The following is a 26070-nucleotide window of genomic DNA, read 5'->3' on the forward strand; positions in this document are numbered from 1 at the left end:
GAGAATGATATGTGATGTTGTATATCAACTACTGATAGTTTGGAGAATCTCGGCTAAGCGCGTTCCCGGCCGGCAATGGGAATTGCCGCGGATCTGCCCCGAAGGGTTTATCCATTTCTGCGGGGTGTGGATTGGTTGCAGTGAGGCATATGCAGTGAGACAGGGTTAAGGTTATTTGCAAGGTATGCTGATAATCATGTACAATTCTATTTCTTTATATTGTATCATGTTTGTTTCTTCTTTACTGATTACATTAGGGTGGCGTGGTTAAGCGGTGGATGGGATGGAGTGGGATGTCTTCTCTGGAGGAGACATGAATCAATTGTAAACCTGTAACCCTAGGGGTTGAGGACTTGTTCGGTCTGTGAGATATTCCTCGATGGAGTAAGTGGCAGACAGTTTAGGTACTGGAGTGTGCTGAAGATGCTCCATAATGAGGGCTGAACTGATAGATAGACTGCGAGGATTGGCAGCGCACGTGCCATGCCTCAACGTCCACAATGGCAGAATCAGATGTTTCTCTTATTGGATGTATTTGTTTTTAATAATGGACAGAACTCGAATATTATAACAAATCAAACGATAATTGAACCCTTGAGCATACTTGATATTTCTGCTGTATCGGCAACCCCGGATTGCCGGTCGCGGATGCCGGCTCCCCGCATTACCGCATCGGGCGAAATATCGGCTGCGCTTCTCGCCTTCATTCCCGATCGCATCTTTGGCTCTTCCTCTTCCATCTTCTCCTGTCTCCAGGGGACTATGTTCCGTGCCATTGCTCGTTCATCTCTCTTCTCTACTATTCCTCCCAAACATACACCCCTCCCTCTCACTCTCACAGCCTCCCTCTTCACCCCTACGGCCCCCGCCAACATGAAGCATCATCTTATGGTCGGTACCTGGACCCCTCCAGGCCGCATCTACACCGTCGCCTTTGACGATGAGGCCCTCACTCTCGACCTCGTCAAGAAGACCGACATCCCCGAGGCTGAGCCCATCTCCTGGATGACTTTCTCGGTAGGCATAGTCTTCAATGCCTCCTCCGCTGCTCCCCGCTCACACCCCTCCAGCATGACAAGAAGGCCATCTATGGCGCCGCCATGAAGAAGTGGAACAGCTTCGCCGTCCACAGCCCCACGGAGATTGTTCACCAAGCCTCTCACCCTGTTGCTGGTCACGGTGTGTATTCTTCTCCCTCTCTCTGCGATGAATCCCGCTAATTCCTCAGAACTCGCCGCCAGCGCCGACACCAACACCCGCGCCATCTTCGTCCTCGCCGCCCACAAGCCCCCCTACAACGTCTACGGCAACCCCTTCTACAAATACGCCGGCTACGGTAACGTCTTCTCTGCCGGTTCCGATGGCGCTCTCCTCGAGAACATCCAGAACTACGAGTACGAGCCCAACACCGGTATCCACGGCATGGTCTTCGACCCCACCGAAACCTACCTCTACTCCGCCGATCTCCAGGCCAACAAGATCTGGACACACCTGAAGGATCCCGAAACCGGCAAGCTGACCCTTGTCGACTGTATCGAGGCTCCCTCTCCCGATGACCACCCCCGCTGGGTCGAGATGCACCCCAGCGGCAAATACCTGTACGCCCTGATGGAAGCTGGCAACCGTCTGGCCGTGTACGTCATCGACGAGCGCACCCACAAGCCCGTCTTCACCCACATTACATACCCCCTGTTGCCCCAGGGTTTGCCCCCGCGCAACAAGTACCGCGGCGACGTTACCTTCACTACCCGCAGCGGAGAGTACCTCTTTGCCACGACCCGTAGCAACCACTTCGATGTCACGGGATACATCACGGCGTTCAAGCTGGGACCGAACGGTAACATTGAGAAGCAGCTGTTTATTCACCCTACGTCGACGAGTGGTGGACACTCGAATGCGGTTAGCCCGTGCGACTTTAGCGATGAGTGGTTGGCGCTGTGCGATGACCAGCTTGGATTTGTGGAGATCTACCGCTTCAAGGATGAGACGCTGGCTCGGGTTGCGCGTGTGGATATCCCGGAGAAGGGATTCGGTATGAATGCTATTTGGTATGATTAATGTGAAAAGTATATATAGAATGTAAATAGATGATGATATGCTTTATGCTCTAGCAGAGGATATACCAAATCACTGCAAATTCTCAAAGCGATAGAACAGGAAGCACCAGACGTATCTCACACTACTGACTACCGAGTAGAAGAACAACCCAGTAAGAGAATGTAATTGACCCCTCAACATAAAGACTTATACAAACACGTACTCACTACCACAGTAAGGCACACCCCACTGCTACTATTATCTAACTTACGAGATTAGATCACTGCTAAGATTCCAAACTAACTGAACTGACATTCACTTCCAAAAACAATCCTCCTACATCTACTAAAACATGAAATCAAACCCGTAAGAAACATCCAACAGAAGCGCAAGTACACAAAACGACATATCACAAACCTTCCAAGGCACTTTCATACCCTATTATACAACAGCGCTGATAATAACAGCAGTTGAAGCAATCATTATGCATCAATACCCAACCCCCTCCCTATACCATGGAAATAACTCATCCCGCAATGAACCCGACCAGGCCCAGAACCACAACCGCCCTGTCAAGGTCCTCACTGAGGAACACATCCAAGTTTCTGAGTATAGAATCCCGAATAACAAATCCCGGTTCACCATACAATAACCCCTATAACATAGTCTGCTAATGGTGATAACTTCCAAGAAATTCCTTGGTTGTTGTTCCTTGGCTAAGGGTACTAAAATTGTGGCTACTGTTGATATATCATATTATATCATAGTTACTATCCTGTCATGTCATGTCATGTTGTATTGTAGTTCACTACTTATCATAGGCTTGGTATAATTTCATCGCGAACGGCGGTAGGGAATCATTAATTACTATATCACGATCCCTTTGAATTCTCATAGTATCTTCCTATACTAGTTAGATGTGATAGTAGTAGTACTACTTTTGTATCTCGGTTGTCTGGCCGAGTAAGTACTATGCCTACACGCGATAATATATTGTTCTTGTCAGGCTTAGCGGTTAGCGCGTCAACAACTTCTTAGAAATACTCAAAATATATATAATAGTAAGTAGGAGTACTTGATTTCCTCACGATGCCGTTGACTGGTTAGTAATTGATCAGTAGCTTACAGCTCCCTACCAAGTATCGTTACTCCAATTAACAACCCTACAAAGTATAGATAGATAGATAGATAGTAGTAGTAGTTAACATAACTCGCACCGGCTGTATTCTCCGCCCAACCGGGACCCATCCCGACTCGATACTTCAAATTCCCTGCATATGCAGACTGTCAGCAATTGATTGAATGATTGATCGATCGATCGATCGCCAACTAAGTAAGCACCGAATGTGATCTATCAATCGAGAAGTCCGGGGTTCGTCCGAATGTCAGATCCCGATGCATGTAAACTAACTCTTACCAAGCTTTTAGTTCTGACGAGTCCAGATCACTGCCAAGTAGTACTCCGTATAGTATGCGGTTTCACCCATAAAACTAGTTCGTTCGGTAATGAAGTAAATCATTATATTCATGCGCTCGCTCTATGCAACATGCTATAGATGCAATATATGCGATGTTCATTAATCCCAAATATAAAGAAAAGGAAAAAAAACAAAGGAAAAGATCCACCCACTCCAGCCCAATGCAACCCGAATAATGTATACACCCAGGGGAATCAATAAGAAAAAAAGGACAAAGGTATCTATCAGACATGCTCCCTCACCCCCACAGTACTATGTGACGTGCCTCCCGAGGAAGTCTGCGTCACTTCAAACGTCCGATGGATACCTAATCCCATGCCTAATTCCAAATCAGACCCCTCGGGGATTGTTCCATGCGTTCGCTCCGCGTTGCCCGAGGATCCCGTCAGCCGTTCCTCACTGCTGTTCGATGACCCGCCGCGCCAGAGTCGCGTATCGGGGTCCACCTGGCTTTGGATCGTCGTTACGGTCACGGCCAGTTTGTCCGGCCGGAGACGGTTCTGCACGGCGGCTTCATCGAGCGAGCCTAGTGGGTAGGGCCGGTCGTGGCTGCGTCCCATGCCGCCGCTCTTGCCGAGCGGGCGCGAGCCAGAGGGACCGGGGAAAGGGGATGCGTCGTAGTTGGGGTCGGCGCTGGAGCCGAGCCATTTGCGGAGAAGGGGGCGGAGGGTGGCGAGACTGCCGGCGGTGATACCTAGGCCGCATTCGATGTTGGACCAGAGGGCGATTTCAACGGTTGCGTCTGGCTGAGGTTAGTAAGGGGTTTGTGTGGGTTTGGATAGAGTGTGGGAGGCGTACAGAGAAAGTCCCAATCCGCGAAGGTATGTACCCATGGGATACGGATGATGGTAGCAGAGGAGGCGCTGTTGGGGTTGGTTAGTTTTATCGGATAGGCTTCGAAGCAGCGAGGCAACATACATGCATGCCATACTCAGAATGCCCACCACGGCCATTTTCGTTTTTTGTTTCATATGCAACTTGCGCACAAGGAAGATAGGCAAAAGGCCCACGGTAAAATCGCACAGCGCTGCGAAGCCACTGTATACGTAGGTCATGGCGATGACGATTTGTATGTCCATGCAGTGGCCGTGAATATCCGGGTTGAAAGCCTTGCGAGTCCAGAAGTAGGCGAGTGGCTTGCACTGCAGCAACATGATGAACATGAAGACCATGCCGGCAATGACGGTCAAGACCATGACGGTCCAGAGGATCCAGATATGAAGGCGTCGAACAGTAATGCGCATCAAGAAAATGCAGACGGAGATTTTACAGGCGACGGCTGCAAAACAATAGGCGATCTCACAAAACCACCAGTACTATATTCGGCGCATGTTAGGTGGATTGTATGAGGGTGAAAGGAATAGGAGTACCGACCTCCATGGCGGTTACACGCTGATGCGCATCCAAGTCTTTGAAACGTCGCCCAGTACCGTACAGACTGCCTCCAATCATGCATCCCGAGAACATGGCGTAGAAGCCCTAGACATGCTGCTGATTAGAACACCATGCTTTGCAAGTCAATACAGGATCAGACGTACCATGGCCACCACCATGGCCCAGTCATCCCAGCCGAAGGCTCGCACGATCCATCCGCGCACATAACATCGCAGTATGACAGTCACACACGCAACTGACATAAAGGCGGCCGCAACCGCCTTGACCTCGAGGCTGCGGTCATCCTTAGCCATGCTACAGACGCAGTCGAGGCATGTTCGAGAAAGCTCAGCTCAGCTCACGCGGGGTGGGGATGACCCAATATATGAGAAGGCCCGAAATGCCGGGGAGGTCCAGAACCAGTACCGGGACTAGCAGTAGACACGAAGCTAATCGCGTCGGATCCCAAACGGTGCAGGACTAGTCGGGTCGCAGATGTTCATCCGTCCTCCGCCAGGAGACGGTGATGGGCTTGTGCGCACTCCTAAAAGAGAAGGCGATCTACACGTAGGACTAACTTGAGCCAGGCGAGCTGAGCAGGCGAGCTGGACAGGCTCGCTTAGTTGGACTGCAGGAAGTGTCAATTTGTTTCTACTTTTGCATATGTTGGACCGTGTCCACGGTCCAGTATAATTGCGGTGGATTCAGGGCTGGCAGGCCGTTGTTGGGTCTTGTCTGTGGATGGGAGACGTGAGCGGACTCCCTTCGAGTCAGGGCCCGTCTGCGAATGGCTTCTGATTTCTTAAGCGTGTTTGCGATTAGTCTGCATTTGGAGGTGGAGGAGATGCTGCTCCAGCCTGTCGGTAGTTTCAGTGCATCAGCGGGCGTCGATTGGGTGCGTGGTGCTGTCGATCCACTTCGGTCGGGTTTGCCACCAGGAAAGGAAGCATCCCCGACGGACGAGTCAGGGACGGTGCAGAAATTTTATACTCTATCGGGACAGGGGCCGTCCCTCTCTAACTGTCATGGGCAGGGAGTCCCCGAATGCGAGGGGGTAGAACCATGGATGGTAGGGAGATTAGGTTGTTGGTTTGGCACTTGGGAGTTGCTGTGGTTGCGGTGGACTGAATCCAGGGGCTGGGAAGAAGGGGAACCGCGTAGCTTACCGACGCGTTCCCAGCAAAAATAGAAGGGAAAAAAAAATAGTGGGAGAAAGAGTAAAAACCCTCCAACTTCCAGGAGTTACTGTCCAAAATAATTCAGACATCTGGTGTAGCGAAATCCCCGCCCCGTCAGAGATTGACAGCCTCACAACTCAAGCAGATCCTCTGCTATTTGGGAAAAAAGAGGGCTTCACCGGGTCTCCTTCGCCGGCACGGAAGCCCATCCGGAGGGTGGGGATAGCCCGCCTCGAGGCACGGATGGCAAACAACAAATTGAATGAATGCAAATAATGTGTTGTGAAATCTCCAGCCATCAAAAGGAATTGCCACTATTGACTGTCGCTCAGATACAATGCGGCATGCATCAATAGCCGGCTTCTCGAACGGTGTTGAATGCTCTGTGTGGATCCCTTCAGTATGTTTTGATTTTGACACTGAGCCATATCGACCACTCATGCCAGAAACCATTCATTTTATTCCGGTTAAATCGATGCTTGCCTTTAGTTAGCCCGACGGAAACCGGGCTTGACTCTGACTGCAGGATGCAGGATCATCTCGGTGAGCAATCTTACTGCTCCTGCATGGGCCCCTCCCCCCTCCTCCCTCCTCCCTCCTTTTTGTGCAGGTCCCAGGCGGACGGTAGCCTCTTGACTTTCTTTTCCCTTTTGGAGGAAAGTCGCGGACGCTAAAATGCCTGCCACAGGACACTAAGCGGATCTAACATGGTCGATGGAGCGATTGATAGAACGCAAGAGCAGTCGACTAGCAGCACACTGCAGACAGCAGGCCCGCATGCCGAAGTGTAATTTAAATTGGCGTTAATTTTAGAAAGAAGTCCCCGAGCTGATCCCCAGTCAAGGCCATTGTTCTCTCTGAGTCTGGCATGTGAGCCCGACCCAGAAAGGATAATAGGAAAATAATACCGGCAAATATATGGGGGACCACACTGCGTGGACCTTCTCACTTGCTGGCTGACGTTGGTCCCCGACGGAGAAAGGGCCTGTCACCATGAAATCCAGTTTGGCCGTTTCACCATCGACAGGCCATGAGGTGTCCCAACGTAATCCTCATCTCAGTGACACACAGGCGTGCGTAGGAAAGGACCATCTTGCCACATGGAAGCCATTTGTCCGAGCGCGTCCGCAGCACGTGGCGGATTTTCCAAAAAAGAAACCACCAAGACGATTGACTGCGATAGATCAGATGCTGCCACTATCCGAGTTCCACCGCACACAAAACAGCCGACCAGCAACAAGCAAACAAAATTGAATCCAAATGCTTCCCACGGAATCCTAGCCCTCGCAAGTCCGCGGAAGCCCGGCAACGTACTAGACCAGGGTTGTTCCGCAATCTCCGTCGATCGGAAACCGTTTCCAGAAAGGCAAAAGTCCCTCGCAGCTCGCCACACACACAAACAAACAAACAAACAGTAAGCAACGGCGAAGCAGGAACTCCTTCCCCCCTGAAGTCCGCCTGCAATAATTGCTTTTTTGATCTTCGTCTTTATCTCGGCACGTGAAAGGGACAGGGACTGGCGGGATGGTTGGCATTCCTAGAACATTCCTGATCGGCTACTTAGTGCCTGTCTTGCTTTTTCTGCTTTGGAGACTAGTCTTCTGACTGGTCTTCCTCAAGAGATCCCCAGTGACTAGCCAGGCTAAATTTTCGTATCCCTGCAAGGACAAGACGGCTAGGATGAATCCGTTCCCGCTGTTATAGCACGTTTAGGAGAACCTTTCTGCAGCATTAGCATCCCCTGAGGACGGCTCACGTCGAGAAGCTAGCGACTGACTGCCGTCTAAGTGCGCATGTTCGTGATCCAAGTACCCTGTCAGTCAGCGGTCTTTTGAGCGAAGCTCATAGCTGTCTCCGATGACGGCTCGCAGGACCCTTTTCGAACTCTCCACTGCTTGATGCCCAACAGAGGATTGTTATCATGTCAACAGGATTTCCCCTCAACAAAAAATCAGTGTGCTCAAGCCCAAGTACCATCTAAACTTGGTTAGCATCAGTTAGTCTACGGACAGTCAGTCTGCCTATGGCCCAGGCTGGCCAGAGTGACCTACACCGACCAGGTGCAAATCAATGCCAAAGAGACAACGACGTTACGAAATCGTGGCCTAGCTCTATTGGTACACCTCGTTCCGTTCATCCGATGTCCAGAAGTTGCAAGATCATGATGTTTCACGCATTCTGTCAAACAGATCAAGTCCCTACAGCATGTGACTGTTCCGGTGGCAATCAGTGGAATCGACATCGACGAACAGACTGCCAAGTCAGCAGTCAGAACAATCGAAGTCACGACGCAGCCGTGCATGCACTCATCATACCGATGGCTACATACCCGGGTTACTCAACCCACCATTTACTTTGATCGCATCCAATAGTGGCATGGGTTCGTTGCAATTGGAACCTCGTCCAAACTCATCGTACAACCTCGTGTAGACTTCACGTAGGCACGGGGAACTACCCCCGGTCGGCCCTGAGTTTCCAGAGTATATTCATGCCGCGGCGTTGATACTTAAAAGGGGATATCATGCCATCAATCGTACGATTGTTGACCGCTGCTCTACGCACAGGCATAATGCTCCTATCAAGGAATAGTAAGGTTCCTCCTAGGCAACATGTTCCTTTCTCCTCGCAGGGAACACCTTCCTCATCGCTCTTGGCAGCTATCGAACATTACCCGAAGACCTTGGGTTATTGCGTAGCACTGGCGTTTGGTATCCTTCTCTATGGATTTGTTTTAGTCATCGTGGGAAATGTTTCCGCCATGTCAGAGTTCCAGTAAGCACTGTTTCGTGTTGTGTCTTCGTAGCATCTCTGACCTCGCGAGACGCAATTCCGGCCGCCGATTGAACGGCGCACTCATCATCCCCGTCCTTATGGCTGAGCCTATGGGACGTAGCTAGCCCACTTGGCGGTCTCTTTGACGCTATAGCCGCAGGACAGTTACAAGATCGTGCCGGACGTCGCTGTTGCTTAGCCTTTGCGGCTATACTGTCTGCAGCTGCAGTCGCAGTCGCATATGTATCGAACATGCCAAATGACATAGACGCCCGCCGAGCACTCTTTCTATTCGCAAAGCTTGTGCAAGGGTCTCGCTGTTCATATGATCACATGCACAGCCCAAACATACATGTCTGAGATCTTGCCTCCCGTACTGCGAGGCCCGATGCTGGCCTTCTTTCCGATCTTCATGCTCCTGGGTCAATTGATGGGTAGTTTAGTGGTGTACAAGTCTCTAGATATTGCCGGAAGCATGGGATCTAATAATTGCTTCGTCTCACAGTGGCCGTTCTCTGCATTACCTCTGCTAGTCGCAGTTATTCTCCCCGAAAGCCCGACGTATCTCATTCGAAAAGATCGAATAAATGCCGCTCACAAATCATTGCGATGACTTTATTCCGGCCTTATCGAGTCGCTAAAACGTTTCGAGCGACTACGGTCGTTCATTGAAAAAGAGGATCGAGACGGGGCAAGTAAGGCGATTGGGTACCGTGACTGCTTCAGAGGCGTCGACCGGCGGCGTACCATGATCGTCATGTTTGCGAACCTCATCCCTTCCATTTTCGGCCTACCCTTGTTATCTAAGACCAAATATTTTCTGCAGTTAATCGGCATGAAGCACCACAGGAGCTTTCTGTTTTTACAAACTGGCATTGTATTGAGGCTGGCAGCTAACCTCATCAGCATGCAAACCTTGCTTGAATTTGGCCGTGTGCCTCTGATTATTGTCAGCTTAAGCGTCTCGACCCTCGCCTGGATGGGAATGGGGATTGCCGACTGCTTCCCGGGAATATTTCAGCGTTTGGTAAGTTGTCTGGAAATGATATGCAATAACCAAGGCCAATGGTCGTTCAGGTACACGGGAAACACACTAGTCACGGTAATCACGGCCTGCGGTATTGGTGCATGGCCAGCATCCTACGCTGTTGGTGGAGAATCATCGTCTCTGCGGCTTCGGGCCAAGTCCCAAGGTTTGGGCTGGTTCGTTTCCGGACTCTCCAGCGTCGTTTTCAACCTCATCTTACCGTACATCTTTAGCCCTGATCAGGGGGCCCTACGCGATAAGACCGGTTTTGTATGTGCGGGCTTCTCGGCCATTGCCCTCGTGGAAGTGTGGCTTTACAAGCCAGAGATGAAAGATCGGACGCCCAGCAAGATTGACGATATGTTTGAAGCAGTCATACCTGCACGGCAGTTCAGAAAGTGGTCCCCACTGATTGCTGATCCACTTTCTTCGGATCGTTCCCCACAAGCATGACTAGCCGACGCAGGCGACCAATCCACCGGCGCGTCAGTCGAGTACGAAATTTGTTCAGCCCGAGCTGTTCCTGGGTGAGAGCCTTTTGGGAGCAGATCGACAGAAAGCCCAGCCGATGGATCTTCTTCTCGGCTCGAGCCAGAATGCACGGCCAAGGACAGCCTTAGAGAAAGACGTGCCAAGCCATGACATCCTGTAGTACAGCAGTTCTGAGGTTGGGAGAACGATCTGAAGGCCATTTGCGAAGACGTATGGAACAAAGGATTATGAAACGGCCACACAGAACCATAATCAACGGCTGTCAGAACAAACCCACTTAAGCAAAACTCGTATGATCATAAGCTACAAAACGTCATTTGACATGTGTCATTTCGTAATTTGAACTAGATACAGGAAGTCATAAATGAAATCTACTAGCCTTATCGTTTCGTATATAGCGTTTCTGTGGGCCTCACAACGGCGGCACGGAATGCTCGGGCACTGTGAAACGAGGTTTGGGGAAGAGTCCATGGACGGAGAACTTGGGCTCGTCATTCCCCGAACGAAGTCCGTGAAATCAGTGGGGCGATACTTCGCATCGTTTGTGAAGCAGCGTTGTTCGGCACGCTGCTGGTAGGTCGAGCTCTGATGAAAGGAGTCTCGGAAAGAGTGTGGGCTTTTGGTTGCGTCATGGAATGAGACTCGCGGGCAAACCAACGGGCTGCTATGGAACCCAACCCATGTATAGGCACATATACCATGTGAAGAGGCCGATCATCCCTGAGCTTCAGCAGCAGCCTGAATGGCCTTCTTCTTGCCCTTCCTATAGACACGCTCATCGTTCGGATCGAAGCCTCCGTTACCCCACAGCGCCCAGTCCTCGGTTTCTCTCATATAGTCCTCCGGCGTGAACGAGGTACCATCGGCCTTCTCCTTCTCCAAGAGCTGGAAGAACCTATCGTAGTCGATCCGGGAATGCCACTTGCCATTAACGTGGAACCGCTCGGACGCGATGAGCGCGCAACAACTGTGAGCATGTTCGGCGGCAATACCATACTTCAGACCACGGCGTTCTAGCTCTGCATTGAGAGAAGTGACGAACTGCTGAATCTCTTCGTAAAAAGGAACGTTCTGCATCGTCAATCCAGCTCCGGCGCTGGTACTGGTACCACAGTAAGTCACGCCTTTGATTTCAATAAAGCAAGGCAGAGCCTTTTCGACCAGGTTGGCATATCCAATCACTTCATCGTCGATGTTGAATCCCTTGACCAGCGTAAGACGGAACACCGTCCGCTGGTAATGACGCTTTTCCCGGAGGATATCCAAGCAGCGCTGGAAGCGTTCCCAGAAGTCGCGGTGCAGAGGCCGATCGATCTTGCGTAGGCTCTCGCGGTTACTCGCATCGATGGAGACATAAAGTTGCGTCACCCGATGCAAAGTTTCAAGCTGGTCAGGGTGTTGGGCATTGCAGACAAGGAAACTGGAGATGTGCTCGCTGTGCAACATGTCCAGAAAACGATTAATATGGGGATAGAAGATCGGCTCGCCGACCAAGCTGAGAGCACAGTGACGGATCCGCATAGCCTCGGCGAATCGCTCCGCACGCACACCCGGAACACCACGCATCATCTTGATCTTCTTGTAATGTCCTTCCTTGACACCATTGAAAATGAGTTCCGGATCATCTACCTTCCAACGCCAAGTGGTGCCGACAGGATTGGTACCATGACGCCAGCAGAAGATACATTTGTTGCTGCAAGAAAGCGAAGGAGTTGCCTCCATGCACAGGTGAGAGCGAATACCGTAGAATGAGAACTTATAACAGGAGCCACGACCACGCAGGGCGGACTTGGTCCAACGACAAATCTTGACGCCAGAGTGCGAACCAACAATGGTATATCCTTGCTTAGTCAGAGAGGCATAGGTGGGCGAGGTCTTGGGCACCATCTCTTTCTCAGTGGCGGGCGCAGGAGTCTTTCCACCCGTAGTGAAATCCACTGGGATAGGGGATCCGGATGCAGCGTCCGAGCTGAATTTAATATCTTCCAGGTCGACTACCGACTGATTCTTGTTCCTCTTCCGACCGTTTGCCTTGTCGGAGTCCGAACCTTCGTCGTCCAAATCCTCCTCATCACTTTCGAGCGGATCACCACTACCAGGGACACCTTCACCTAGGCTGCCATTTTCGACAATATCACCGAGAATATCCTGTAGGCCGCGGGACCACTCTTTCAAGGCCGAGTCCGCATCGCTCTTGACATCTCCAAAACCAAGAGGGTAGGCCCTCTTCCTGCCTGTGAGTTTCGCCATCCAGCGATCCAGTTCCTTGGCCTGTGAGCAAAACCCTTCCTCTTCGGTAGGCCATCCTTCCCTGTCGCCAAATCCGAAGACAGAATAGCCAGCGAGACCAGAGAGAGGTGCAGTATCAATGCGGAAGTCATGATGAGTTTCATCGAGGTGACCGAGGAAGGTGTTCAAGATGGTATCGATGTTGTAAGTCGGGATCAGCATACAATAGACATAGCGTGTTCCTGGCGAAGTCGAGGGGGGCTTCGGGGCGCTGATGAAGTAGTCGTCAAAATCGACATAGGACAGGTCGTGAATCTGGGGGGGAAGGAGGCCTCGTTCCCGATTGTCAGGATCGGCCCGGTCGCGCGCAGCAGCACGCAAATCTTCCAGCAAGACTTGGGCATATCTCTCGGTGTTTGCGGTCAACGAAGCGAAGAAGATGATGGGTTGAATGAAGGAGACAGGGGGTTCCTGGTCAGAACCTCTACGCCGGCCAGCAACCTTTAACGGCTTCTTTCCTGTGACCCGCTTCGGACCGGCCTGCTTTTGCGACGCGTCCTTCTCCACAACCGAGGGCTTTGAGTCGGCTTTGACATCCTTCTCCGTAGACTGGCTGATGATCTTTTCCCGTTTTTCCGGGGAATGGCTGCGAGGCGACGAGGGGATGGAGGAAGCAGTAGCAATCTTGGACTTGGGCTGCAGCTTACGATAAGCGCGAACGAGAACGACAAGGGTAGCGAGAGCAAGGAGGAGAGGTAAGCGGTAGGAATGCCAGAAGGCCAAAAGACCTATGGAGAAGATGAACTGTTAGTGCTTGTGAGGTTGCAGAGGACGAGCAAAACTACCTTCGTTTGCAGATGCCTCCATTTTGAGTGTATCAAGACGAACAAACGAGTTCCGTGTGACAGTGGTGGGATCCGAGACCCCTTGTGGCCGCGTGAAGACTCAAAGAGGCGGGCCAAATAGAGAGAGAGTATGGGCGGGGAGCACTGGGTGAACTAGTAGTGGTGAGAGGGGTTGACGGAGTCCTGGGGACACATCGCAGTAACCGACTAAATCGGTACTTGGGCGAAGGCGAGTCGCAAGGACCGAGAATGATGAGACTAACACTGCCCAGACCTTTCTCTTGAGATAGAGGTCAATGCTAGATAGTAGTTGTTCTGGGGTAGGATGGATGACTTCCTTGGGATTTTCGAGGAAATTTTTGGCTCCAGCGGCGAGACCTCTGATTGGCTCCCGCACTTGAACTGCCCGATGGGGAAGGCATTCTCGGAGAGCCTCAGGAGCCTATCCAGATCCAGCATTTGTAATGAACACATGGAGTCCCCTAACATACACCAAATACTCCAAATTCTCATATTTGTTTGTAGGATAATCAGCAGGCTGCGACTTTTACCACTGGGAGTACGCTTGTAAAGCAATTTACTTGGTACCCTATAAGACAGCCACATTTTGTCGATCTATGAATGCAATAGGATACTTGAACCTATGTATTTCCTAATAGCGGCTATGTATCGCGTCTTCCAGTAAATCACACATACCGTTTGTGCATGACCTTAGGGTACGAGATTTCCACTTGAAATTCCCCAGACTAAATAGCAATCAGCCCTGCGAGAGGCTCGACGTAACTCTCTATTTGTCCCCAAAGCCCAAGTTGATCTAGTATTTGAGCACCGTTCGGCATAATTTCGATAAATGTCCCTATTAGCGGAGCCGTGTTGGAGGCCTTTTCAAGGATAATATGTGAGATGTTCGCATGGTGAACACAAGGGGCGAGGGTCAGGACTGAGATTGACCCTCCAATAATGTTACCTTTAGTATTCTGTTTCATCCATCGAAATCTATATATCGTAGAAGAATAGGAAGGAAATAGTTGTGTGCGTTTGCAGGGAACAGTGAAGCGATTTGGACAAGAATAACCACCCAGTGACTTCAATGGTGCCCACGATAGACACAGCAGCGGGCAAGTCTGCCACCATGCATTACAAAAAGGACCACAGTTGCTATCAGCTATCCGGATAATTGTTAAAATACAATGAAGAGACCTAGTGTTCCTTGCTTATGGTAGGCGGGTGCTTATTCCTTCCTGCATGGCGTGGCAATCCTTATATCCCCCGGCGATCCCAAAGTCCGACTCCCAGTACTAGTGGATCACTAATCATCGAGACTTGGCAAGATGGTCTTGTCTCAAACCCTTCTTCTTCTCAATTCTCCGGATGTACCAATAGCAGAGGCCATATGACAAGTCTAGGAAAAGAAACATCCCCGCTGACCACAAAATCAAAGGTTTGTCCAGCCAAGCAAATGCCTCAGGCCAGTATCTCCAACGCAACGCAGCCAAACCCACCACGCTAAGAGAACCAATGAACCTCGAAATCCTACAAGTGATATGGAAGTCAGCTTTGCATTTGCTTTAGACCATTTGAGGTGTTTTACCACAGAAGATACGATGCTCCGCGGCTATTCCCACGACAGAGCAACTGACACAGGGCGCCGGTACCTAGAAGCAATTGGCAGAATGCCGCACTCCAGGTATATGCAACTGCAGGACCAATACATTCCGCAAAAGCTATATGTCCCGTAAGGAAGCCAAAAGTACACACGGCAAAGATGCACCGAATGTTTCGTTGGACCAGGGGGGCATGGGACCAATCATTGGGTGAGTGCCTTATAGCGCTGTACATGATCGCGACGTTGACGATAAGCGCAATTACCGTAACGATCAATTCCAGTCGATTCTTCGGTGGGTATATTACTCCGTAAGAAAACTCCCAGGCAATGTTGCAACAGAGAGGCATAATGCCCATTGCGTATGTCTTCTCTTTGAAAGAAATGTGAATCATGGCAGCGTAATTGGTTAGCCAGCCCAATGCCATGCCCAGGGTGAGAATATTGACAATGGGCTCAACGTCTCGGTAAGCCGCTGGGGCTTGGGTAGCATCAAAGCCGTCCATGGTGTTACTTCGATAATTGTCGCCGCAGTGTCACCAGTTCGCACTGGTCCTTGTGACTGGAATATAGCCGTGGACTTGGTTTGTTCCTATATAATGACAGCGCCTGCAGTAACGATGCGTAATCTTATTAGCCTGGCAAACCGCGGACTATGCAGCGACAGGGTTAGACAAACATGTGCGGACAGTACTTTCAAAGTTGCCGCGTATGGAAAGCACTTATTTGAAGGATTGTGAACCGGACCGAGAATTAGCACGTAGCAATGAACAAATCGCAAGCTACATGGAGCAAACATCCCACGTGTACTAGTAGTAGTGTCTGTTGTTGTGTTTGTTACATACCCAGGACCTCCGTTTGGTCGAATGCTACCTGAGCCATTTCTTTGCTCAAATTTGGCAGGAGCAGTCTTATCATAGGAGTGATCCATTGGAGGACCGGGGAGTCTACTTAATCAGGTCAGGGTAGGTTCGATTTTATGTTGGCCCGTAAAGACTTGGAAGGTAAGAAGTTACAACATATCCTTCGCTTATCAGGTCTAAAGCCTCTAGCCATGACGCAAAACTGTTGATTGACAATAACTGTGAGCATACCTCTGCAAGAAAGGATACCACGACACTCCTCGGCAGACAAACAATTTTATTATGCTGTCTAGCTCACATTTCTCTCGGTCAGGCATTGGGTACTTCTAGAAAACATCACATTGGCCCTTGAAATTGCCAGTCGTGAGCCACAGACGTCAATCGGTTTGAAATTGAATATCTTGCAAAGCGGGCAGTCCACAGTAAAGTAAGTGGTACTGTCCTGATGACCAGGCTTCCTACGCAGGCGTCCCCTCAAGTTACTATACATTATGCGCAACTTCACCTGCCAGTCTAAACGTTCACGCCTCAGTTGATCAGGTGTCAATAGGTGGGGAAGAGGCTTTTCACGCATGTCTGAAGCTATGGGACGCTTACGTAGTATCGTGGGCTATCAGTGCCTACAATTCCATAAATTTCCAGTGCAATTGCATGTTTTCGCAGGTTCCAATGGCCGATGGCATGAGAAGATGCGGTGTGGGCGGAGCCCGACCAGTATGGCGGTAACTACCTCTTGAACCTTGTTATCACCCGTCCGTGGCCGCTTCCTGCAAGCAACAAGATAATGCAAAATAAATATACACCGCTTGGTCAACTCTTTATTATAGCTTGGAGGCGCATTGGCGTAGGGAATAGTCGACAAGGTATCCAATAATTCCTCACTGCACCGCTATCCATATAATGTATATCAGCTATGAGAAACCTGATGATTGGGTTCAATAAAACAGAACGTGGAGGAGCCACTATAGAAATGCGCATAACAGCGTTTGTTCCACCGATTAGTGGATTTTTCTGCTCCTTGTAAGGGTATGCTCTTTTTTTAAGCCTTTAGGATTATTAGTTTCCAGAATTCTTTCCTTTTTCTTGGTGGTAGGAGAAGATCATACCCGGCTATTTTGCGTGGCTATCAGTCGAAGCGGGTCGGGAAAGCTGAAGGCTCTTTCCATTGAAGTACAAGCTCCCTCCGGTTTGTATGGGCAGTATCTGTTTACCAGTCTCAATCTTGTTTTCGGTGGACTGATAACTTTGAGTCTGTTTACTGGATAGCCCCGACTGCGGCTATGGTGCTCTTCTCAGTGGATGGATGCTTGATCTTTGATCATCCTAATCTCTGCTTCCTTGCACGTTCGTAGAGAAGGTATGCGGCATCAGTACTCACCTGCAATGACTCTGTGCGTTCGTCGTTTTCACCAGACTTTCCCTTGTCTGCGGCTGTCATGCATGATAACCTGAGGGTAGGTTGGACATATACGCTGCTGGGCGGTTTGATGTGTATTTTTGTGCCTTTTCCATTTTATTCTTTAGTATTTCGTGGGAGACAACTGCGCTTGGAGAGAATGTTTGCGCAGCATGACATTCGAAGCAATGGCTCTGTTTTGCAGAAAACGCTACAGTATAGAGGATAATTACATTTTTACCCATCCGCCATGCCTGTTCCCCTCCTCTCTGCTCTGGTACTGGGCTTCAATTACATCTTACTTTCTGCTCTGCTTGGTGATGAATGGGCTAATATTAGTGCATGATGTGCTGGATAAACTATGAGGCAGCTATTGAGCAAGGTAGAGGCAGATCCTATGGAAGTACCGCTTCATCATGTCACAAAGGTACTACTACTCACAATAATCAGTAGTACCAGAATATAATAAATGAGCCGAGTTGTTCACCTCATTTAATCCGAATCATTAGTAGCATGGACGAGGGTAAGGCTAAATCTAATTCAAAACAGCTGTTTCTATTTATAGAAATGAGGGTACACAATGTATTCTAGCATGATAACCATCTTGGGGTAAATACCCCTGTGATTGCTTAATATCAGGGATAGATTCAGGAATACATAGGAAACGATTTGTCGGTTCTGCTTGAAGTTTGGCACATATAGCAAAAATAGATGCCATTAATTCAACAATTGGCCTGCTGGCCCAATGGTAAGGCGCTTGACTACGGATCAAGAGATTGCAGGTTCGAGTCCTGCGTAGGTCAATTTCTTTTTTGTATTTTTTCGATACCGCACCTGCTCGCCTAAAGCATCTCATGTCGCAAAACCGGACAAAGCCAGGCATTAGAGAAATGATTTAGCAATCACAAACCCCTTAACCCTGAGACAAAATAAAAAATATTTTTGTCGACCGTGGATGTTCATAGACTTGAGTATTCATTCTTAGTTGCAGATAAAATCGTGCCTGTCAGTCTCGCGGTCTGAACCGACCTGCAATATACTAGTGTTCTGCGGGGACCCACCGAACGCCATTTTTGACAATCACATTCTGCCGGTAACTGATGAGCCTATTCAAGGAGTCAATAACCTGCACGTTGAGCGCTGTATTCAGGATGTGTGCCTATCCAGCGTGCATAATATGGAGATGTTTAAAATCTGCAATGGCCATATATCTCCGGAGGCTGATGGTCGCATGAGAAGCTGGATCTCACGGTTCTATATTCCAAATCCACTTGTGCTTATACTATGCAATATAAGGCAAGTGTAAGGGAACAGTTCTTTTGACATGTCATAAACGCTCTCGTTCGTATTAAAGACCATATCTTTATCTAAAAAGCCCATGTGCCATTTGGTTCGGGAAGCTACCCTATGATTTGATCACCTTTCCTGTTGTTTCTCAGGCTGACCTCATAACCAAAGGGTCGCTAACTACCATGGCTCTTATGGCGGTCGTGTCTGGTTCTAGCAACTATGTACAAGTCGGTTTTGCGATTGTCATATACTGTCTATGGTATGCGATAAGACAATGGAGTAGTCGACACGTTCATCGTCGAGAACCACCATTGATTCCTTACTGGATACCAGGCAAGTGATTGGATTACAATTACTTTCACAGTAACCTTTTCAAGACAAGGCTAAATATATTCAGGTGTCAGCCACACTTTCTCATTCCTCAGAAACCCCGATAAGACGATAGAAAACGCCATGTAAAGCCCCTCCCAGAGCGAGAGCACCATTTCCAACCTTAACAAATCCACAGCCCGTATCTAGAAACCGAAGATGGCACTTTTCGCCTTCAAGTTGGCGGTCAATCACTATATGTGGTCCAAGATGCAAGACTGATTGCTGAGATTCACAAGCAAACCAAATCTATGGGCAACAACCAATTTCTTGATATCATGATGGCAGCATCTGGTATCCCAGGCACAACAAGAGCACGTTTATAGTCCTCAGTCACTGCCAAAAGAAAAGAGCCAATCCCTCACTCAATCACCCAGAACATACGAAGAGCTCTGCAAGCACAACCACAGAAGAACCCTCTCACTTTAAATATACTTGCACAGATAGATAGAACTCTAACACCTTTGGCTGCCTCTGATCCACTGAGAAGATCTATTACTGAGCCGAACAAGGTTTCATTATTCAAATGGATTGTGGATGCCTTTATCATGACCATCAGTGACGGTGCGATGGGAAAAGTATGTTTAGATATGTTTCCAGAAATAATGAACAACATGTTTCTCCTTCAGACCAATATATACGCCATCTTTACCAGGCATCCTAGGATTCTTGCCCCCAAAGCTTACACTGCCTGTGACAAGCTAGCACAGATTCTTGCCAAATACTTTGCCCTACCCAAAGAAGCCAAAATAGGTTGTGCAGAGTTCGTGACTAAGGCTGAAGATGAAATTCGCTCAGCAGCTGTTTCAGAGGAAGAGTTGGCAAAGATGTTTGTTTAGATTTATTAGGAATGAGTTTATAGTTTCCTCATTATCATTTGGAATCAGTGCTTGGAATATTATCACTAAATTAAATACAGCATGCTCGACAATCCATCCACTGTTGCATTCTGGCTCTTGTGCAGACTTCTTTATAACCCCGGTCTGCTATTAGAGATACGGAAAGAATGTGAAGAGTCATTTTTAAGAAACAGCCCCATTACGCCGGCCGACATCCCAGCACGGCTTGAGTGCTGTCCAATCCTCAAGGCCACCTTTGAGGAAATTATGCGCATTCACTCCGGCCCACACGTATTCCGCCATGTTTCGGAAGATACAGAAATTGGTCCATATCTCCTAAGGAAGGGTTCTACTCTTCTCATCCCTTATAACCGCCTCCAGATGAGTAAATCCCATTGGGGTCTTGATGCGGAGGAGTTTAAATATCAACGCTTCCTTGACAATCCGGGACTGGCAAATTCAAGGTACTTCAGACCCTTTGGCGATGGAATTCATCGGTGCGGGGGCATGACAATGGCACCTCAGCTTGTGATGTACTTTGTTGCTATTGTTTTGTGCCGCTATGACGTGAATGTACTTGGTGGGGTTGGAAATCATCCATTTCCTAGACTTGATACTTCGAAAGGAAGGGCGACGGTGCCAATGCCGGTGACTTGTGATATGTTTCGCGTAAATATTACACCACGCAAAAGCGCATTTTGATGCTATGGATTTGCCGTCTGATTCCAGGCTGCTTGGACCGATATGTAGCAATTGCGCTGATTATGCATTTTCCCAAAAGTATTACTGCTGCCCATCATCTGATCATGCTTTGTTTGGAGCGCTCTAGCAAGCCTGTTGATCGTAACCCTCACATAGTATATGTTCATCATACATGCAAAGACTAGCAGGCGCCAATAATAAGAGGGACTCGCCAAATGTAAGCTGCAGAGATGCTGACTGGGTCTCCACTCCTGAATATCGAGCCCCGTCAGAGTTGTAATCCAATAAGATGTAGTTCTCGCACAGGTATGCACTTTGGGGGTTATTAAGCGATATTTTGTCAGGTTGGCCAGCAAGCACCTGATTCCCTCCTAATATTCTACCTCGATAGTAACTCCACTGGCCCTTGCTATGAGAGATCTTAACAATACGTGCCTGAGATTCCATGATATGTGATGGTTGGCGCCGACTGATTCATCGGACAGGATTTGTGGTTAAGCGCTGGTGCATCGAACCGACCTGAATCGTGACATTGCAAATAAAGCAAAGAAATCAGGAGGGGTATTTCTGGCCGACGTCCGCGTCACTCCTGTCTTGCCAATATTTAGACCTAGTAATTTCATTAATGACAGTATTAGGTGTCAAGCTTACCACGACCGTACCTTTACCCAGCGTTTGCCATATCAAGAACACCTTTACCCCGTACGACGCCCAGGCCTGGTCAATCCGACGTGAAGAGACGCTGCGTTTTATATCGTGCTTGGTACGTATGTGCCTAGTCCTAAGCACCCTTTCTTTGATTATACTCGTATTTGCTAGGGATTTGACTACTATAACTGTACAGCCGATGTTATTAATCAAAGCTTATGACGAGTAATCTTTCCCCTATCCTTAAGATCACGCCTCGGAGTGGCGCTCACCTCAATGAAGCAGATTTAAATCGACCTAACTAGCAGTGTACTTTCTATCACAATAATTGTGCGAATCTAAAGTTCAGTAAGGAAACCTATGATCCCAATCCTACGTTTCATGCGTTTGAGGCAGTAGGGAGCGAGTATTGGTCTGAGCAGGCGGATGGTCGTCTGTGTCGAGCGAAGTGAGTATGAAAGGTGGTGAAAAGATGGCAAATGGGTAATCGATGAAAACACATACACAGGCAATGAATCCTTTTCTCTAGCGTATTAGATCGATGATATTGTTAATTGCATATACTATTTGATTTACTTTAAGATCAATTCGTTTCTATAAAGTTGGCTGCATCCTCGGGGAACACACAATTGAATGGGCGTCACACCTGTAGGGTTAAATTGAATCATTTTGGACTCCGAATAAAAAACTGACTATTGTGAACACGTGTCTCCTCAGATAAGTACTCTGAAGTTCTTTGAGCTCAGTGCTCCTTCTTCGTCTGGTTAAAGATGTGGGTTAGATTCACCCCAGCGTCAATTGAAAGCATGCAAATACCGAGGCTTTGCTGCAGGTTGACCTTGATTCATTTCTTTAAGCTCGATTGCCACGCCGCAAAGTATGCTTGAACAGCTATCCTGCATATTACCTGCACTCTTCAGCACGATCACCACCGCTGATCCAATCAGTCAGCGCTGCTGGGCGCAGATTATAGCCAATCTATCAGATGATCTGCCTTGCATATGATCTGCGTGATCGACTTCAGATTCCATCATGCTCATGGTGAGCTTTTATTGGCCGGCCATTAATGGAGCTCGGCTTCGATAGTTCTATAACTATCCGTAGCTGCAGAATTATTGATCGGAGAAGCTGGAGAATACTATTATGTGTAACCACATAATGACGAATATATCGGCTTTCTCAATGATTAAATATTTGCGTTTACGGATTACTAAAGTATTATCTGGATGCTAGAGACAAAATTGTAAGTCTTCTGTTCACCGGTTCTTTCTGTTGCGTATCCTCGCTTCTAACATAAATGCCTCGCTCACAACAGAGCTTCTGTATCCGGGGTAGAAAGCTTTGAGTTTTTTATCTTTACAATGGGAACGAAGGAGTCTGATCGTTTCAGTCCCCAGCAAGACCAGCGCCATGCTGCTGCTACTGCTCCAGCTCCGCCAAATGGAGGGGTCGCTGGGTGGTCTGCTGTTTTTGCCTCTTTTCTACTCTTCGCCACAACCTATGGTTATTCCTCTGCATATGGGGCCTTCCAGGCATATTACGAGTCCGACTTATTGCACTCCAGTTCCCCATCGCGCATCGCTTGGATAGGCACTATCCAAGGCTTTTTCATGGTCTCTACGGGCGTTTTTGCGGGGCCGCTTTTCGATCAAGGATACCTGCACTCCCTGATGACCGTCGGCTGTTTCCTTAACGTGATTGGATTCATGATGCTCAGCTTATCTACAGAGTATTATCAGGTATTCCTATCGCAGGGCGTTTGTAGTGGCATAGGCTGTGGCTTGATCTACGTGCCTGCCTTGTCACTCGCTTCCACCCTATTTACCACACGCCGCAGCATTGCCGTTGGTCTGTTATCGTCCGGGGCTAGCATTGGTGCGTTGTCCTGACCTGCAAATACTCCGAATTGTCTTCACTCTCGCTCATTATAGAGGTATGCAGGTGGAACCGTCTTTTCCATTCTCTTCATCCGCCTACAGCCGCTGATTGGATTCCCCTGGACAACACGCACTATGGCTTTTATCCAATTGGCCTGCTCATGTATTGCCGTTCCGCTGTTGATAGCCACGACCAACCCACGGCCCAGCCCACCACGCCAGCTCATCCACTGGCATGCATTGAAGGAGTTGAGCTTCGATGCTTATGCACTTGTCAACTTTCTATTCTTCGTCTCCTACTTTCTCCCACTGTTCTTTATACCATCTTTTGCCAAGTCCGCCCTGCATATATCAATCGATCTGAGTGTTTACATGGCATCTATATTTAATGCGAGCTCCACGATCAGCCGCATCGTTGCCCCTCTGCTGGTTTCTCGTTTCGGTCCAACTAGAGTTTTGTATGCTAGCATGGTCAGTACAACCTTCATCCTCTTCGGTTGGACGGGTGTTCAGACTGTCGCCGGGAGTGTTGTCATTTGTGTCGTTATTGGCATTTCCACCGGAATATTCGTCGCTGTTACTCCGGTGTTGATGGCTCATCCGGTGATTTCGCCTACCCCCTCGGTCATTGGTACCCGTATGGGCATGCAGTGGTTTGCTGTGAGTTTGGGGGTGCTAATCGGTGCGCCTATCGGTGGTGCTCTTCAAGGACATGGCGGAAGCAATGGGGCCTTGGGTATGGAGCTGTTCAGTGCGATAGTGATGGCTTTAGCAACAGCAATTCTGCTAATCCCGATGAGGGCGATTTGGCGGTATGATCATGGCCAACGAGAAGGAGGCACTGTCTAGTTCAGTTTTGATGTTTGCAGAGGCCAGACCAGAGGCCAACCGACAGTTAGTAGCTGTGGTATATATTCTGTTTTTGTGTTGGATATATATCAGCCTTCTTATTCGCCTAGGATCCCGGTTTCATTCACTACCGGTGGAGGGCGTCGGCTCGAGTGCCTTGGGGCAAACTCAGTATCATATATATATATTTCCCTACGGGAACCAGTCGAAATGATCAAGAATACCTATAATGAATTACTACTACAATCGAGCACAACCATTACTACTGCTATGACACAGCTGTAGTAGGCCTATCCTATAGACATTTATTTTTGGGATACAGATCATTCAAAATGTTAGCTTTTACGATACGATTTTCTACTCCTGATTATTTATTTCTATATAAGCAAAAAGCCTTAGCCTCTTAGAGCTTAAGTATGTGACTGTATCCAACAAGCATGGCCGGATGGTGTAGTTGGTTATCACGTATCGTTAACACCGATAAGGTCCTGGGATCGAGCCCCAGTCTGGTCATTCTTTTTCTTTCCTCGAATTTTTTTACCCCTTCCCGTGAGGTAGGACGTAATCGTCCCTGCTGGACCACTCATTCTTTTAGATTTGAATAAATTTTACCCGTTAACACGACCTCACGATCACGCTACCCACCTTGTCTAATTACCCCAGGTATAGTTCAGTAAAGCGAAAAGACACACGTGAGCTTCCCAATCTCCGCTATACAAACTCTCGGCAGAACCCCCACCATACCCCCCTCACCGCCCGCCCACTTACAGAAAAACTGTCATTTTTATTTTTAGTACCCGCTTACAGGCCCAGCTGAAATGCCCATCCCCTCATCATTATTCTGCATCTACAGCCGAATATTCAAACCTGCAAATATAACAAAAATGCCACTCATCTCCAACTTCCAGCTCCCCGCCTCGGCGAACCTCCTTGAGGTCTCCGCCAACAAGAAACTATTCCTTGCCTTCGTGTCTTCCGCAGACCCAGCTACCGGACAAGCGTGGTGTCCGGATGTCCGTGCTGCATGGCCTAAGATAGAGGAGGCGTTCTCGGGACAGGATGGTCCTCAGGTCGGTGTGGTAGAGGTTGGACAGAATCCTGAGTAAGTTGTGCCCTATTATATTCTCCACTATTTATCTATATAGGCTTTATATGAGTCCGTTCTTGCTAACCTAACCCGCCTTACTTTCTCGGGGTATTTGTAGATGGAAAGACCCACAGAACGCCTACCGGACAAGATGGAACGTGAACAACATTCCTGCGCTGGTGCGGTATGAGTCTGTTAATGGAGAGGTTGTGGAGACGGGGAGGCTTGTTGAGGGGGAGATTCTTGATCAGGAGAAGTTGAACGAGTTCATTGGTTCGAGGTGAGGAGGTTGCATGTGTTTTGCAGTATGATGATATGAAACGTTTTAGACAGCGATGATCTATTTGAATGTGTTGTGATGTATTTGTGTCTTGGATTGCGGCGAGAGTGTACGATTGCATGTCACGTGCCATGTATGGACTTGACTAGAGATACGAGTATCCAGGTGCCTGGCCGGAATTGCCCGGATGATATAGTATGGTGATGGAATCGAGCATAAGCGGCAGAGTAGAGGATTTTTATCTGGCGGGGTCATGGAATTTGAGTCTGGCATTGGTTTCCGAAGGGAAGCGTTGATGCGCCCTGCCGCGAACAACACAAATGGTAACTCATAGCAAGGTCGACCGAAATAATGCCAATACCAGGACTTGACTGCAGAGGAATAAACTGGCTAATGAGAGAAAATAAACAAACTCCCATTTGTCTATGCATTGTGGTAAATGTTGCATGATTACCTCATCTGGGCAGTGTTCCACGGTACCATAGGGTAGATTGACGTAGGGTAGGTCAGACCACTCCTGTCTGAGGAAGGGACCGCAACCTTATTCCACTTAAGATATGTAATTAGGGTTACATGCAGACGCTCCAGGAACTGCAGGCATGTCCGAATAGTAGGATGTATATAGGCCCGCTATTTTGCGGTCAGAGGGGCGGAACAAGGGATGTCAAGAGTCAAGACACGGGGAGGGATATTCTCGATAAGTATGATGCTGAAGGCAGCTTAATAGAAGAAATGTGGCCTTGACTGGCTTGACGAGATAAGGTACACTCTGTTAATGACGCTGTGAGTGCACTGAGTGACATTCCAGTGTGGATGTTCTCCACCTAAGAACAGG

The 26070-nt window shown here is 48.7% G+C and overlaps 8 protein-coding genes and 2 non-coding genes across 10 annotated transcripts; 7 read left to right on the forward strand and 3 right to left on the reverse strand.

Moving 5' to 3' along the window:
* Positions 1-873: 873 nt before the first annotated feature.
* On the forward strand, positions 874-2058 carry BO88DRAFT_421396 (lactonase family protein; the record flags this gene model as incomplete). Its single annotated transcript, XM_025708505.1, has 3 exons — positions 874-1017; positions 1071-1179; positions 1229-2058. The coding sequence occupies 3 exons, from the start codon at positions 874-876 to the stop codon at positions 2056-2058; spliced, it is 1083 nt and encodes a 360-aa protein (XP_025568885.1).
* Positions 2059-3660: 1602 nt separating this feature from the next.
* BO88DRAFT_379023 (putative integral membrane protein) lies at positions 3661-5223 on the reverse strand. The gene is made up of 5 exons (XM_025704462.1): positions 5054-5223; positions 4890-4994; positions 4434-4831; positions 4314-4378; positions 3661-4257 (listed from the first exon to the last, which is right to left on the reverse strand). Exons 1-5 carry the CDS (start codon positions 5201-5203, stop codon positions 3740-3742), a joined length of 1236 nt encoding a protein of 411 aa, XP_025568886.1. The 5' UTR covers positions 5204-5223; the 3' UTR covers positions 3661-3739.
* Positions 5224-8636: 3413 nt separating this feature from the next.
* Positions 8637-10319, forward strand: BO88DRAFT_421398 (MFS general substrate transporter; the record flags this gene model as incomplete). Its single annotated transcript, XM_025708506.1, has 5 exons — positions 8637-8839; positions 8947-9158; positions 9181-9377; positions 9474-9861; positions 9901-10319. The coding sequence occupies 5 exons, from the start codon at positions 8637-8639 to the stop codon at positions 10317-10319; spliced, it is 1419 nt and encodes a 472-aa protein (XP_025568887.1).
* A 753-nt stretch (positions 10320-11072) lies between these two features.
* On the reverse strand, positions 11073-13454 carry BO88DRAFT_448868 (flavodoxin and radical SAM domain protein; the record flags this gene model as incomplete). Its single annotated transcript, XM_025710453.1, has 2 exons — positions 11073-13375; positions 13433-13454. The coding sequence occupies 2 exons, from the start codon at positions 13452-13454 to the stop codon at positions 11073-11075; spliced, it is 2325 nt and encodes a 774-aa protein (XP_025568888.1).
* A 1291-nt stretch (positions 13455-14745) lies between these two features.
* BO88DRAFT_329056 (AtmB protein) lies at positions 14746-15541 on the reverse strand (the record flags this gene model as incomplete). The annotated part of the gene is made up of 2 exons (XM_025702585.1): positions 14746-14965; positions 15024-15541. 2 exons carry the CDS (start codon positions 15539-15541, stop codon positions 14746-14748), a joined length of 738 nt encoding a protein of 245 aa, XP_025568889.1.
* Positions 15542-18025: 2484 nt separating this feature from the next.
* BO88DRAFT_t15 lies at positions 18026-18097 on the forward strand. The gene has a single exon. It is a non-coding gene; the product is annotated as a tRNA-Arg (tRNA).
* A 1137-nt stretch (positions 18098-19234) lies between these two features.
* BO88DRAFT_421401 (cytochrome P450) lies at positions 19235-20494 on the forward strand (the record flags this gene model as incomplete). The annotated part of the gene is made up of 3 exons (XM_025708507.1): positions 19235-19271; positions 19305-19782; positions 19873-20494. 3 exons carry the CDS (start codon positions 19235-19237, stop codon positions 20492-20494), a joined length of 1137 nt encoding a protein of 378 aa, XP_025568890.1.
* Positions 20495-22503: 2009 nt separating this feature from the next.
* Positions 22504-23868, forward strand: BO88DRAFT_461087 (putative MFS monocarboxylate transporter; the record flags this gene model as incomplete). Its single annotated transcript, XM_025711132.1, has 2 exons — positions 22504-23017; positions 23084-23868. 2 exons carry the CDS (start codon positions 22504-22506, stop codon positions 23866-23868), a joined length of 1299 nt encoding a protein of 432 aa, XP_025568891.1.
* Positions 23869-24307: 439 nt separating this feature from the next.
* BO88DRAFT_t16 lies at positions 24308-24381 on the forward strand. The gene has a single exon. It is a non-coding gene; the product is annotated as a tRNA-Val (tRNA).
* A 289-nt stretch (positions 24382-24670) lies between these two features.
* On the forward strand, positions 24671-25239 carry BO88DRAFT_379027 (thioredoxin-like protein; the record flags this gene model as incomplete). The annotated part of the gene is made up of 2 exons (XM_025704463.1): positions 24671-24970; positions 25074-25239. The coding sequence occupies exons 1-2, from the start codon at positions 24687-24689 to the stop codon at positions 25237-25239; spliced, it is 450 nt and encodes a 149-aa protein (XP_025568892.1). The 5' UTR covers positions 24671-24686.
* Positions 25240-26070: the final 831 nt, after the last annotated feature.

The sequence above is a fragment of the Aspergillus vadensis genome (assembly GCF_003184925.1).
Source record: "Aspergillus vadensis CBS 113365 unplaced genomic scaffold BO88scaffold_1, whole genome shotgun sequence".
Taxonomy (NCBI): domain Eukaryota; kingdom Fungi; phylum Ascomycota; class Eurotiomycetes; order Eurotiales; family Aspergillaceae; genus Aspergillus; species Aspergillus vadensis.

Excerpts from the sequence above, each read along its gene's own strand:
- BO88DRAFT_379023 (XM_025704462.1), bottom strand. The coding sequence starts at position 5,203 with ATGGCTAAGGATGACCGCAGCCTCGAGGTCAAGGCGGTTGCGGCCGCC. Across the intron at positions 4,995-5,053 it reads GGGCCATGGTGGTGGCCATG|GGCTTCTACGCCATGTTCTC; the intron begins GTACGTCTGATC and ends CAGCATGTCTAG. Across the intron at positions 4,379-4,433 it reads ATTCTGAGTATGGCATGCAT|CGCCTCCTCTGCTACCATCA; the intron begins GTATGTTGCCTC and ends CAACCCCAACAG.